General features: G+C 45.2%; 1 protein-coding gene across 1 annotated transcript in view; it reads left to right on the top strand.

Moving 5' to 3' along the window:
- The window catches only part of PTPRF (protein tyrosine phosphatase receptor type F), a 953,410-nt gene that overhangs the window by 222,015 nt on the left and 715,831 nt on the right, over positions 1-15,564 (top strand). The window contains exon 7 of the mRNA XM_033915537.1: positions 5,133-5,321. Coding sequence (XP_033771428.1) covers positions 5,133-5,321 — 189 coding nt within the window. The remainder of the gene's footprint in view (positions 1-5,132; positions 5,322-15,564) is intronic.

The following is a 15,564-nucleotide window of genomic DNA, read 5'->3' as shown; positions in this document are numbered from 1 at the left end:
CAACTTTCCCATATCTCAACTTCAGCCCTCACAGAATCTACAATTCATTGGAGCTGTCCAACTCAGAGCATTTCTTCCGAAACAACGTCTGCAAGCTCTTCTTCAACTCTGTCACACAGTGTCTTCCCGCTCTTCCATCTCAGCGAGACACATGATGGTACTTCTGGGTCACATGGCCTCTACAGTACACGTGACTCCTTTTGCCAGACTTCACCTCAGAATTCCTCAGTGGACCCTGGCATCTCAATGGACGCAGGTTTGCGATCCTCTTTCTCGACACATCACAGTCACTCCTTCTTTGAAGCAGTCTCTCCGTTGGTGGATGCTCTCTTCCAATCTTTCCAGAGGTTTGCTTTTTCAACCGCCCCCTTATCAGAACGTCTTCACAACAGACTCTTCGACCTATGCTTGGGGCGCTCATCTCGATGGTCTCCATACTCAAGGCCTATGGACCAGTATGGATCGTCAGTGTCATATCAATCAGTTGGAACTCAGAGCGATCCTCAAAGCTCTCCATGCTTCTCAACATCTCCTTCACGACACAGTAGTCCTCGTTCGGACGGACAATCAAGTCGCCATGTATTATGTCAACAAACAGGGAGGGACAGGATCTGGCTCCATTTATCAAGAAGCTCTGGAAGTTTGGGACTGGGCAATCCGCCACAACACCTTCCTCAAAGCTGTCTACATTCAAGGGGCAAAGAATTGCTTGGTGGATAAATTGAGTCGTCTCTTGCAACCTCACAAATGGACTCTCCATTCCTCGTCCCTTCATTACATTTTTTCATATTGGGGAATGCCACAGATAGACCTCTTCGCAGCTCCCCACAACTACAAACTGCCTCAGTTCTGCTCCAGGATATACTCTCCTCATCGCCTCGAGGCAGATGCTTTTCTTCTGGAATGGACGAATCTTTTCCTCTATGCATTTCCTCCATTCCCTCTCATTCTCAAGACTCTGGTCAAATTGAAAAATGATCATGCCACCATGATTCTAATCCTTCCTCGGTGGCCGAGACAACCATGGTACTCCCTTCTACTTCAACTCAGCAGCAGGGAGCCATACCTTCTACCAGTTTTTTCCTTCTCTGCTTACACAGAGTCAAGGATCTCTGCTTCATCCCAACCTGCAGTCTCTACACCTGATAGCCTGGTACCTCTCAACATAACCCCTCTTCAGTTTTCTCAATCTGTAAGAGACATTTTAGAAGCTTCTAGAAATCTTACAACTAGACAATGCTATCACCAAAAATGGACTAGATTTTCTACATGGTGTTTTTCTCATCATAAGGAGCCTCCTTATCTTCTGTTTTGGACTATCTTTTGCACTTATCCAATTCAAGTCTACATCTATACGAGTCCATCTCAGTGCAATCGCGGCTTTTCATCAGCCTATTGACGGAAAACCCCTCTCTGCTCATCCAGTGGTTTCCAGATTCATGAAAGGACTTTTGAATGTCAAACCTCCTCCTGTGGTTTGGACCTCAATGTTGTCCGTTCTCAACTCATGAAGCCTCCATTTGAACCAATTGATAAGGCTCATCTAAAGTATCTCACTTGGAAAGTTGTGTTTCTTATTGCCCTCACTTCTGCTCGACGAGTCAGTGAGCTGCAATCTTTAGTTACTGACCCACCATTCACTGTTTTCCATTATGACAAGGTGGTTCTTTGTACTCATCCAAAATTCCTACCTAAAGTGGTCTCTGAATTTCATCTTAACCAATCCATGGTACTTCCAATGTTTTTTCCAAAGCTTCAATCTCACCCTGGAGAATCAGCTCTTCATACTCTGGACTGTAAACGTGCTTTGGCTTTCTACTTGGAACGCACTAAACCACACAGAACTGCTCCTCAACTTTTTGTCTCCTTCGATCCAAATAAGTTGGGCCATCCTATTTCTAAGCGTACCATCTCTAACTGGATGGCAGCTTGTATCTTTCTGCTTGCCCAGGCTGGAGTACCCCTTCAGAGTAAAGTCACAGCCCATAAAGTCAGAGCAATGGCAGCTTCAGTTGCTTTCCTCAGATCTACACCTATTGAGGAAATTTGGTTCATACTTTCACTTCTCTCTATTGTCTGTATACTTTCTCCAGACGGGATGGACAGTTTGGCCAAACAGTATTACAAAATTTATTCTCCTAAATTGCCAACACTCCCACCATCCCATTCTGGTTAGCTTGGAGGTCATCAATATGACCTGTCTGCTTGTCCTGGGATAAAGCACAGTTACTTACCGGGACAGCAGGCAGCTATTATCACAACCCACCCACCTCCCCTGGTTGGCTTCTCTGCTAGCTATCTGAACTGAGGAGTCTGCTTGTGAGGCGTCCGCATCCGGGCTCCGTCAGATGGCGTCACCAATATGTGATCCTGCTGTCCCTGGATAACACCTGTTAGGTAAGTAACTGTGCTATCTAGGGTAAGAACTTTATTGTGGGGAGGAGGGAGAATGAATGTGAGATGCCAAACTGAGGGAGAGGGAAGTGAGTGAGAGATGATGAATTGTGGGATGGCTGGCAAGGGAAATGTGAGAGGAGCAAGGTATCAATGCTGGAAGGAAGGGCACTTTGGAGTGTGAGCTGAGGAAGGGAGCTTAAATCCTGTGACTCAACATTTCTACAAGTGTTTCAGACAGATTTCCTGCCAGAAGACAGTAGTACATAACATAAGAATTGCCGCTGCTGGGTCAGACCAGTGGTCCATCATGCCCAGCAATCCGCTCACGCGGCGGCCCTCTGGTCAAAAACCAGAGCTCCAACCGAGACTAGCATTACCAGCGCACACACTTGCTCACCAGTAACTTGTCTAACTTAGTCTTGAATCCCTGGAGGGTGTTTTCCCCTATGATAGCCTCCGGGAGAGCGTTCCAGTTTTCCATCACTCTCTGGGTGAAGAAGAACTTCCTTACGTTTGTACGGAATCTATCCTCTTTTAACTTTAAAGAGTGCCCTCTCGTTCTCCCTACCTTGGAGAGGGTGAACAACCTGTCCTTATCTACTAAGAGTATCCCCTTCAGTATCTTGAATGTTTCGATCATGTCCCCTCTCAATCTCCTCTGTTCGAGGGAGAAGAGGCCCAGTTTCTCTAATCTGTCACTGTATGGCAGCTCCTCCAACCCCTTAACCATCTTAGTTGCTCTTCTCTGGACCCTTTCGAGTATTACTGTGTCCTTCTTCATGTACAGTGACCAGTGCTGAACACAGTACTCCAGGTGAGGGTGCACTAAGACCCGGTACAGCGGCATGATAACCTTCTCCGACTTGTTCGTGATCCCCTTCTTAATCATTTCTAGTATTCTGTTCGCCCTTTTCGCTGCCGCCGCACATTGCATGGACGGCTTTATCGACGTGTCGATAAAAACTTCCAAGTCCCTTTCCTGGGAGGTCTCTCCAAGTACCGTCCCGGACATCCTGTACTCTTGCCTGAGATTTTTCTTATCGACGTGCATTACTTTACATTTATTACATTACATTACATTAGTGACTTTTATTCCGCCTTTACCTTGTGGTTCAAGGCGGATTACATAAGAATTGTTATGATCTTAATACATAAGCTTATATGGTAAGGTTTTCTAATTTGCTGAGACGAGTGAAGTAGGTGTTGGTGGAGTTCGGAAATTTGTTGGTAGAGTGATAATTGGTTTTATGTGTTTTTTGAAGAGTAAGATTTTAGTTTCTTTTTTGAAAGTTTTATAAGTTGTGGATGAAGTTAGCAGGTTGGCAAGTTGTCGGTCCAGGTTCGCTGCTCTGGTGGCCAGTAGATTATCATATTTTTTTTCGTTTGACCTTTTTGGTTGGTGGGTGTGCGAATATTGTGTGTGTTCTCCTGTGTCTGATTGAGGTGGAATAAGTTAGTCGATTGTTCCAGTAGGAAGGGCTGTCTCCGTTTATGGCACCCCACAGGTGACGCTCTTCCAGTCTGAATATTGCCCATTTACCCCCTCTCTCTGTTTCCTATGCTCCAGTAGTTGCATTCATTTTGGTCATGGGATTTTCTTAAATTCAAAAAGTATTATATTAGGCAATAACATTTATGTTATTTTTTATTGCTTTCTTACTCAAATATTGTTACAAATATTATTTGTATTTCCAGTGCAATAGGTGAGACATTCTAGACAATAGGTTATTTCCCCGTACTTGCATGTTCTGCAGAAGGAAAGACTAGTCTAGAATGTCTCACCTATTTACTGGAAAAGAGCTTAGCCTGGTAAGTACATAATCTATTTTTTTTTACTTACAGTATATATGCAAACATAAGTCTAGACTACATTTTTCCTCCAAAAGGAGGAAAAAAATGATGACTCGAATATAAGCACCCTGTCCCCCCTCCCTCCCAGACTCGGCACTCTATCCTCATCCCTGTCTGCTAAGTTCTGCACCCTGTCCCTCCCTTCCCTGTACCCAGTCCTCCCTCTCTCTTGATGTCCTGCAGATCTCCACCGAACCTGCTGTATGACCTGGTGGTCCAGTAGTAGGCTGGGACAGGAGGGATCCCTCCCATCTACTGTCCCGTCTGACTCTTTGACAATTTTTTAACCTCCCTCCTACCACCTCCCCATGTATCTTTTAGAATCCCTGGTGGTCCAGCAGTGTACTGGGCAAGAGTGAGCTTTCTGCACTCCTGCCCAATGCTGAGCCCCTCCCTGAGTGGCTGTCTTGAGTTCTCGTGGCCCAGTGGTGTACCGGGCATGAGTGAGCGTTTTGTCCTTCTACCCTGCCCCAAGCCACTCCCTAAATGGCTGCTGCCAGTTCTCACGAGTCCTGTGAGAGCTGGTGGCAGCCATTCAGGGAGTGACTCGGGGCCAGACAGGAATGCAAAAAGCTTGCTTATGCCTGGTATACCGCTGGACCACCAGGGATTCAAAAAGGTTACACGGGGGGAGGTGGGAGGGAAGTAAAAAATTGTCAGTCGGCTGGGACAAGAGACGAGTGGGATCCCTCCTGTCCCAACCCAATAGGTGATATGGCAGGCCGGTGGAGACCTGCAACAAGTCCGGGAGGAGTGCAGGTTGGCGCTGACCCAAATATAAGATGACCCCCCCTCAATTTTGACCTTGTGCGTTGGACAATACTAGTCACTGGTGTAAAAACTCACTTTTTAACCATGCAATGCACCACTTTGTGTTTTTGCAGACGACCAGCTTCCACATGGTTTCCCAACTATTAACATGGGGCCCCAACTGAAAGTAGTAGAGAAAACCCGTACAGCTACAATGTTATGTGCTGCTAGTGGAAATCCTGACCCTGAAATCTCATGGTTTAAAGACTTTCTTCCTGTGGACCCTTCCACTAGCAATGGACGAATTAAGCAGCTCCGCTCAGGTAATCAAGGCAGACCACTGCATATTTTTTTTTTCTCAAATGTGCTCCTCTAAGCCTGTAGATAAATTGAGATAACAATTAGGTGAAGACAGACAGCACTTTCTACTTTATAATGAAAACCCTAGGAATGTAAGTACTCATTTCAAATACCCTACAATATAAGAAAGCTGAGAAAAATGGAAGTACCGATTGGATACTCTTAAAATTAACAACCCTACTCTGCTGCTCCTGCTCTTTTTTTCATTTTCTAAAGATGCACATAGGACTGTGCTTATATTACAACTAGTGCAAAGCAGGCCAGAACCTATCCAGAATGCACTATGTTCTGCTTTGTAAATCAGAAAAAAGATGCAGATGCTTTACAGATGTAAACGTACAGAAACATGTTTTCTCCATATTACTAGGTTGTATTGCTATGTAGAAGTGAGATGCAGGAAAAATGTACAAGAGTAAAGCTTTAAAGTTATCAGTAACTTTTTCCCAAGCTGTATATAACACTGGCGCATGAATAGGATCATAGGAGCCAGCTTTTCAAGGTAATTGAGGGCTCAAAACCCAACAGGAAGTATTCTGCCCTGAATGCGATGAAGGAGTTTCTTCAAGCACCCACAGCACCTACAGAGAAAGCGCCCATGGATAGGGGTACTTGAGCATGACCAAGTTTGATTAATTTATGCACCTTGGAAGGAAATAAATGTTTGGGATTTTAACTCAGGTTTGAATTCTTCAAATCTGCTTAAACCAAATCTGTTGCAATCTATTTCTATTTAGATAGTATTTTGTCATTTATGCTTGTAACAGTTTCCATATCTTTTATTAATTTTTCCTTCTTCCTTTATGTACACCGATGAACGCCTTCTTAAAAAAATAAAAAAGGTTTGAGTAGCTTTGTTCTTATTGTCTTGGTTCTTGGATAGCTATTAAAGGCACTAAAACTAAAAGAACATATGTACAGAGCCGTACAAAAGTTTTGCATCACCTCCGAGTAATACATTGTTCCGTTTTTCTTGCTGGATCACAGCAATATTTCTGACACCTACTGCTGCATATTATATACTGACATGTTCAGAATGCTATGCTCTATCACCCTGGGCATTTTAAATTGATTTAGGACTGAAGATTTAAGACTTGTAATGCATAAACTGCAGAATGTCCAAAAATGTTGATATTTCGTAAATGGATTACATAGTTATTTCAATACGTACTAAGTTTATTTGTATTTTAACTGTTACCCCCTTCAAGAGGAGGTAGCCCTGAAAAGGGCTGGTTGTTTTCTGCTATTCTAGTAACGTACGGGCCAGCCTTTGTTCTTGATAGCAAGCTTTCAGTGTTGAAGCATGGAGTGAACCAATTTTCGAAGTTCATCTAGCTGTACAACATGATGTCAAGCATCAGTCTTCAATCAACTTGACCTTTGTTTTGGGGTGTTTTCTGAACACCGTGACAGTAAGATTATTCCACAAATTCTCAATTAGATTGAGATCTGGAGACTGTTCTGGCCATTCCAGTCGCTGAATATGGCTCGATGTCATCCACTTTGTCACCATCTTTGCCCGATGACAGAGTGCATTGTCATCCTGTAACATGACATAAGAATAGTCTTACTGGGTCAGACCAATGGTCCATCAAGCCCAGTAGCCCATTCTCATGGTGGCCAATCCAGGTCACTAGTACCTGGCCAAAACCCAAGGTGTAGCAATATTCCATGCTACACCATACTTCCCCAATGTCTTTCTCAATAACGGACTATGGACTTTTCCTCCAGGAACTTGTCCAAACCTTTCTTAAAACCAGCTATGCTATCCACTCTTACCACATCCTCTGGCAATGTGTTCCAGAGCTTAACTATTCTCTGAGTGAAAAAAATTTCCTCCTATTGGTTTTAAAAGTATTTCCATGTAACTTCGAGTGTCCCCTAATCTTTGTAATTTTTGACAGAGTGAAAAATCGATCCACTTGTACCTAAACTAAACTAAACTAAATCTTAGGTTTGTATAGAACATAGAAACATAGAAGATGACGGCAGAAAAGGGCCATAGCCCAACAAGTCTGCCCACTCTACTGACCCACCCCCCTTGATTTTACCTCTTTAGAGAACCCACGTGTATATCCCATTTCTTTTTAAAATCCGACACACTGCTGGCCTCAATCACCTGAAGTGGAAGTTCATTCTAATGATCAACCGCATCATCTCCACATTCGTAGAGCTCGGCACGGTTTACAGGAGATGGGATAGAAAGGAACTACAATGAAAGGTAGAGGTTTACAGGAGATGGGATAGAATGGAACTACAATGAAGGGTTAGAGGTCCAAGTATGAAGAGTTTTTAGAGGGCTTAGAATGCCAGAGATGGAATAAGTATCAGATTTTTGGGAATAGCCAGGTCTTCAGATGTTTGCGGAAAAGTTGGAGAGAGCTCAGGTTCTGAAGAGGGGAGGAAAGGTTGTTCCAGAGCTCGGTGATTCTGAAGGGAAAGGAGGTCCCTAGTTTTCCTTTATGGGAAATGCCTCTTAATGAGGGGAAGGATAGTTTTAATTTGTGGGTGGATCTGGTGGTATTAGGGTTTGAGGCGTTCCAAGAAAGAGGGATACATGGAGGGAGGATCCCATGTAGGATTTTGAAAGCTAGACAGGCGCATTTGAAGTGGACCCTGGCAATTATTGGTAGCCAGTGAAGCTTGGACAGAAGCGGAGAGACATGGTCAAATTTACTTTTTGCGAAAATCAGCTTGGCCGCGGCATTCTAGATCTGCTGGAGTCTATGAAGGTTTTTCTTAGTTAGGCTTAAGTAGATAGAGTTGCAATAGTCCAATCTGGAAAGGATGATGGATTGGACAAGGATGGTAAAGTGATTTTGATGGAAACAGGATCTAACTTTCCTCAGCATGTGAAGGCTGAAAAAGCATTTTTTTACCAAGGAATTGAGGTGGTAGTTGAAGGACAATGTAGAATCAATAATGATGCCCAGAACATTGCTTGAGAACTCAAGCTGCAGAGTGGAGCCAGAGGACAGAGAGATGGAGGAGGGTAGTTAGGGTGGGCAGACTAGATGGGCCGTGGCCCTTATCTGCCATCTATTTCTATGTTTTCTATGTTTCTAAATTTTGGACCAAGCCAAAGGAGTCTTGTTTTGGACTCGTTTAGTTTCATTTGAACAATGTGGGCCCAGGATTGGAGGTTCATTATACAGGAGGCTATGTTCTCAGAAAAGTTGGTGAGGTTCGAATCAGTCTCGAGGAGGACGAGAATGTTGTCAGCGTAAGTATAAATTGTTTCAAGGGGGATAGGTGGAGGAGTTTTAGGGAGGTCATATAAATGTTGAAAAGGATGGGGGATAGAGGTGAACCTTGCGGGACTCCACATACGGTTTCCAGGGAGAGGATGAGGTACCATTCATGTTGACAGCGTAAGAACGAGAACGTAGGAATTTTGAGTTAATGCCTATCTCAGAGAGTTGGTAAACGAGAATATCATGATGGACAACATCGAAAGCGGCGGAAAGGTCGAATTGTAGGAGGAAGGCAAACTTATTTCGAGAATGAAGTTGTTGAACCTTTGAGATCAATGAGGTCAATAGGGATTCGGTGCTGAAGTTGGGACGAAAGCCATATTGGTAAGGAAGAAGAATAGAGAATCTCTCTAAGTATGATGAGAGTTGGGTAGATATGATAGACTCTAGCATCTTGGTTAAGAGAGGGATATTTGCTATTGGGCGATAGCTGGATGGTGTGGAAGGGTCTAGGTCAGATTTTTTCAGTAGTGGGGTCAAGGCAATATGACCCATTTCTGGGGAAAAAAGACCCGAATGTAGGGTGGAGTTTATGAGTTTGGTAATAGCAGAGATGGCCAATGCGGGGATTTTCTCGTATAGGTAGAAGGGGAATGGGTCCAAGGAACAGTTGCAGGATTTCAGTTTGAGGCAGAGTTTGAAAACCAGGGATTCAGATACATGCTCAAAGGTAGACCAGGATCTGTTGATTGGGATAGGGTTGGAGACCGTTTGGGTAGAATTGGAGTCAGTGGGTATCAGGGAGTTGTAGGAGACTGAAGGTGGGAAGGAACATCTCAGGGTAGAGACCTTTTCGTTGAAGAATTTTGCCAGAACATCGGCTGAGGGAGAGGAGGGGAGCGAGGTGGGGTCTTTTTTGGAGGTTAAGGAGCGCCAGATATTGAATAGTGTACTGCTCTGATTGTTGGATCTGGAGATTTTGTCGCCGTAGAAGTTCTTCCTAGCTTTTTTTAGCACTATATTGTACAGCTTAATATTGACTCTCCAGGACTGTCTATCTATGGGGGATTTAGATTTTTTCCATATGCGCTCCAGGGCTTGACATTTTTGCTTTAGTTATGGGAGGTACCAAGGGGCCTTGCAGGGTAGGAGATGGATTTAGAGGAGAGAGGGGCGAGGGAGTGGTAGATGGACTCAGAAAGAGCAACCCAGTTATGCCAATTAGCTTCTGAATCTGCAGGCTTAGGGCGGAGAATAGGTTGAGAAATTTAGACCAGAACAGATCACTCGTAATTTTTTTGCGGTAGGTAATGGAATTGGAGCTGCGGGGTAGAGCCCCAAGGTGCGACATGAAGATGGGGAGACAGAAAGCCCCTAAGAAGTGGTCGGACCAGGGGACATGATCCCAGCGGATGTCATCGGCTGAAGTTTGTAAGCGGTAAGATCGAGGAAACTAATGAGGTCTAGTGTGTGCCCCTTTTCATGGGTTGGGAATGGGGCGGGGGGGGGGGAAGCCAAGGGAGGTGAGGAAGCTAATAAACTCAACCATATCCTTGCTGGTGATGTCATCTAGGTGGAAATTGATGTCCCCAATGATCAGTAGTCTTTGAAATTTGAGGAAGGCATTTGTTATGGTTTCGAGGACGAGATCGGAGGATTTGTTCCAAGGGATAGGTGGGCGATAAAGAAGCAGGATGCCCAGTGGGTGAGGGTGGAATTCATCGTTGACACAGGCTAGCATATATTCTAGTGAGGTGTGGCTGCCCTTTTCGAGGAGCTGGACGTCGAAGAAAGATTTGTAGAGAAATGCCAGGCCGCCTCCTTTACGGTTAGTTCTGGGTGAGAAGAGGCCTTGGTAGCCGTGGGAGCAGAGTTTGTTTTGTGTAAAAAGGTCATCTTTTGTAATCCATGAATCCGTGATGCATAGGAATCCGGGGTCAGAATCCTCGAGTAGATCCTTCAGAATTTGAATCTTGTTGCAAGCGGATCTGACGTTGCAATAAAGTGTTGGGACTGGGGTGAGAGAGTCGTAGGCGAAGTTGGGGAGATTGGCAGGGGGAACAGATTTTAAAGAGGTGTGGTTGATTCTTCGAGGGGTTTTTTTTTTTTTTTTTTTGGAGGGATGAGATCTGGTGCGAATCAGAGTGGGGATTTTGAGGCCAGGGCAGATATTATTGAAATTCGCGGAATCCAGGAGGTTGGGAGAAGGAGGTATTAAGCAGAGAGTGTTGTTGAGAGAAGAGCAAAGTAGAAGGAGGAAGATCCAAGAGGGAGGCTTCATGGTGGGAGATGGGGAGCTTTGGGGTTGGGGGTTGCTTTTCTTCAACTTTCTGTACAAGTGGATACTTGATTGGTAAAATTAAAATTTGATAAATTAAAAAAATAAACAAAACTCTAGGCTCCCCTAAAATGTCAAGTCTGGCTCTTCCACTGCGCTATGTTTGTATGTATATTTAATAGTGTATCTATCTATCTATATCTATATATAAATAAAAATATATTTCTTTGAGGGCATGCATGCATAATATTGTTACATGTAGGTGATATCATCCATGGAACCTGGTATGGACACTGCCAAGTGCACTGTCACTTTGTAGCCAGCACTGGAGCCCTAGGCTGGGACTCAGCAGTGCCTTCAGTGGCCACCAATAAAAAAGTGCACCGGTATGTGACTCAGACTGGAGTCACCCTGCAGGATTTTTAAGGAACTCAAACAAAACACCAACACAGTTATTTGAATGGCAGTAAAGCAAATTTTCTTTGCAAAATAAAGTCAGAATAGCTCAAACAATTAAAAATGCTCAAAGTTCATTGTAGCAAATAAATGTTCAAATAAGAAAACCAAAAAGAAGGCAGAGGGAAAAACCCTGCCAGCATTCAGGATTTCTCTCTCAATAATCCAGTTCTGCCTCTGATATATTCTTATCCCAAACTCCTTTCTCCCCAAGTCTGCTCCACAGCAGAGCTCAGATAATTGCAGTTCATAGTATTCAAAACAGTGTCTGTAGAATATACTTTTTCAGTCCAACATTCTTAGTGCAAATACCAACACATAAAGCCTCCAGCCTAAAATATATCAGGACTGGGCAAAGAGGAGTGCCATAAGTTTGCTTTTGCACAAAAACAGCTTTCAAAAATTCCCTCCCGAACGTAAGCAAACTTCTCCCCCCCCCACCCCCCCCACTCTTAGCTCTACTCACAACTGCACAGTTCAGAAAGTCCTTGCAAAATGACTGGGAGCAGGAAAAAGAACCCAGCCACAAAAATAGGAGCAAACACTCACAGTCTTTGCTCAGTCTAAGCTGATCGCCACTTCCACATCCATCGGTTCTGGAATCACACACAGCTCCTCAGCAGAAAGCTCTCCTTGTAATTCCATGGGAGTTTCTTCATCCGCTACTGGTAATTCTGGAGGGGTTCCAGCTTCCTCCACCTCCATGGGTACACAGCCATTACTCCTGCTTGAGCCAGGGAAAGACCAGAGGTCCATCCCGCCCAGCGGTCCGCTCCCACGGCGGCCCCTCAGGCCCATCACCTGTGCAGTGGTCCCTGATTATTCCTATAACCTAGCTCAACTCTTACCTGTACCCCTCAATCCCCTTATCCTCTAGGAACCTATCCAAACCTTCTTTGAAGCCCTGTAATGTGCTCTGGCCTATCACGGCCTCCAGAAGCACGTTCCATGTGTCCACCACCCTCTGGGTAAAAAAGAACTTCCTAGCGTTTGTTCTAAACCTGCCCCCTTTTAATTTCTCCGAGTGCCCCCTTGTACTTGTGGTTCCCCACATTGTGAAGAATCTGTCCCTGTCTACCTTTTCTATGCCCTTCAGGATTTTGAAGGTTTCTATCATGTCTCCTCTAAGTCTCTGCTTTTCCAGGGAGAATAGCCCCAGCTTTTTCAATCTATCAGTAAATGAGAAGTTTTCCATACCCTTTATCAGTTTAGTCGCTCTTCTCTGGACTCCCTGAAGTACTGCCATGTCCTTCTTGAGGTATGGCGACCAGTACTGGACACAGTACTCCAGATGCGAGCGCACGGTTGCACGATACAGTGGCATGATGACTTCCTTCGTCCTGGCCGTGATACCCTTCTTAATGATACCCAACATTTGGTTTGCTTTCCTTGAGGCTGTCGCGCATTGTGCCGACGCCTTCAATGTTGTGACTACCATTACCCCCAGGTCTCTTTCAAGGTTACTTACCCCTAGCAGCGATCCCACCATTTTGTAGCTGAACATCGAGTTCTTTTTCCCTACATGCATGACCTTGCATTTCTCTATGTTAAAGCTCATTTGCCACTTTTGTGCCCACTCTTCCAGTATTGTTAGGTCCCTGTGCAGGTCCTCGCAGTCTTCCGCGGTTCTAACCTTGCTGCAGAGTTTGGTGTCATTCGCAAATTTTATAACCTCACATTTTGTTCCCGCCTCCAAGTCATTAATAAATATATTGAACAGGAGCGGTCCCAGCACCGACCCTTGCGGAACTCCGCTCGTGACCCATAGCCAGTCTGAGTAGTGGCCCTTTACTCCAACCCTTTGTTTCCTGCCTGTCAGCCAGTTTTTGATCCATCGGTGGACATCCCCTTGCACCCCGTGGTTCCACAGCTTCTTAAGCAGCCGTTTGTGGGGTACTTTGTTGAAGGCTTTTTGGAAGTCAAGGTAAATGATGTCCATGGATTCCCCTTTATCCATCTGGCTGTTTATTTCCTCAAAGAAGTACAGTAAATTTGTGAGGCATGACCTTCCTTTGCAGAAGCTGTGCTGGCTCGCCTTTAGCTGTCCATTGTTTTCTATGTGTTCACAGATGCTGTCCTTAACCAGTGCTTCTATCATCTTTCCCGGAACCAAGGTCAAGCTCCGGCCTGTAGTTTCCCGGGTCACCCCTTGAACCCTTTTTAAAGATGGGCGTGACATTTGCTATTTTCCAGTCCTCCGGTATCTCCCCAGTTTTTAAGGATAGGTTACATATTTGGCGAAGTGGTTCCGCTATTTCGTTCCTTAGCTCTTTTACCCTTGGGTGGATGCTGTCTGGACCCGGTGATTTGTTGCTCTTTAGTCTGTCTATCTGTAGGAGGACATCCTCTTGTCTTACCTCTAGTTGGTCCAGCTTTTCATCCTGATCCCCATTTATGATCTCCTCAGGTTCTAGGATATTGGATGTGTCTTCTCTCGTGAAGACCGATGAGAAGAACTTATTTAACCTGTCAGCTATCTCTTTTTCCTCCTTTACCACTCCCTTCTTGTCTCTATCATCCAATGGTCCCACTTCTTCCCTGGCCGGTTGCTTCCCCTTTACGTACCTGAAGAATGATTTGAAGTTTGCTGCATCCCCCGCCAGTCTCTCCTCATATTCTCTTTTTGCTTTCCTAACCACTCAGTGACATTCTCTTTGGTGTTTTTTGTGTTCCTCCTGGTTGTCCTTTGTTTGGTCCTTTTTCCATTTTCTGAACAATGCTTTCTTGTCACTTATTGCCTTTTTCACTGCATTTGTTATCCACACTGGGTTTTTTTGTTTGATTCTTTTTGCACCCTTTCCGGAACCTGGGGCCGTACAGGTTCTGTGCCTCGTGCACCGTGTCTTTGAGTAGGGACCAGGCTTTTTCTACGGTCTCCATCTTCCCTGAGTTGCCGCTGAGTTTCTTTCCCACCATTTTCCTCATGGCATCGTAATTCCCTTTTCTGAAATTGAGTGCTGTCGTTGTGGTTCTTATCACCTTTGATAACCCACTTTCTAGCTTGCATTGGATCATGTTGTGATCGCTGTTTCCTAGTGGCCCTAGTACCGCCACCTCCTTTGCGGGTCCCCCTAGCCCGTTGAGGATTAGGTCAAGAGTGGCATCTCCCCGTGTTGGTTCCGTGACCAGCTGTTCCATGAAACAGTCCCTCATATCCTCCAGGAAATTGGTCTCCCTCATGCCCAGGGTAGTTGAAGTCCCCCATTACCACCACACTTCCGCTTTTGCATACCTGCCTCAATTCAGCTTCCAGGTCCTGGTCGATTTTTTCCGGTTGTCCAGGTGGGCGATAGTACAGTCCCAATTTGATGTCTGCTCCAGTTCCCCCTTGTAGCTTAACCCATAGTGATTCCAAGCCGTCCTCCCTTACTGTTGTTTCCATTCTGGCTATTCCTCCACCCTTCTTGTGTGTCCTATCTCTCCTATAGAGTTTGTACCCTGGTATGACCACATCCCATTTGTTGTCATCAGTCCACCATGTTTCTGTGACTCCAATTATGTCCAGGTCCTTTTTACTGGCTATGACTTCCAGCTCTCCCATTTTGGCTCTTAGGCTCCTAGCATTAGTGTATAGGCAATTTAAGTCCCGGTTGTTTGCCTTCCTCGCTGGTTCTCCTCGTGGTTTGGCGCTCCTGCCAATTCTCTCATGGGTTGCCAGCCCCCGAGACTTGTTATGTTCATCCCCATCCTGCGGTGTGTTTGTGTTGTCCTCAGCCTGTTTCTCCATGTTTGGATGCCCCTCTGGCTCCTGTTGTTCTTTCTTAATCCTGCTTGCTAGGTTCATTTGTGCTTTGGGCCCCTACATTGCATCCTTGGGTCCTTTTTCCAAAAGTTCTCACCCAGTCTCGAGCCCTCTTTTACAATTCCCTGGTTCAGTATCCTTGTTTGATACTTTGGTCCGAGTTATCGAGGTCAGATCGACTATCGGCTTTCCCCTTCTCCTCAGTTTAAAGCCAAGCCTATGCCACTCTGGATGTTGTGTGCCAGCATCCTCGTCCCAGCCGTGCTCAGGTGCAGTCCGTCCCTCCTGTAGAGCTTGTTCTTCCCCCAAAAAGTTGTCCAGTTCCATACAAAGTGAAAGCTTTCCTCTTCGCACCATCTCCTCAGCCAACCGTTTATTGCTTGCAGCTCGGTCTGCCTCCTTGCATCCACCCTCGGTACTGGCAGGATCTCTGAGAAGGCTATCTTCCTTGTCTTCAGCTTCAGTTTCCTCCCCAGGATCTTGAACTGCTCAGTTAGTGTAGTCCTGTTGTAGCTCCTCCTGCTGACATCGTTGGTTCC

This window comes from Geotrypetes seraphini, chromosome 12 (assembly GCF_902459505.1).
Source record: "Geotrypetes seraphini chromosome 12, aGeoSer1.1, whole genome shotgun sequence".
NCBI classification, from domain to species: Eukaryota; Metazoa; Chordata; class Amphibia; order Gymnophiona; family Dermophiidae; genus Geotrypetes; species Geotrypetes seraphini.
This window is presented reverse-complemented; position numbering and strand designations above follow the sequence as displayed.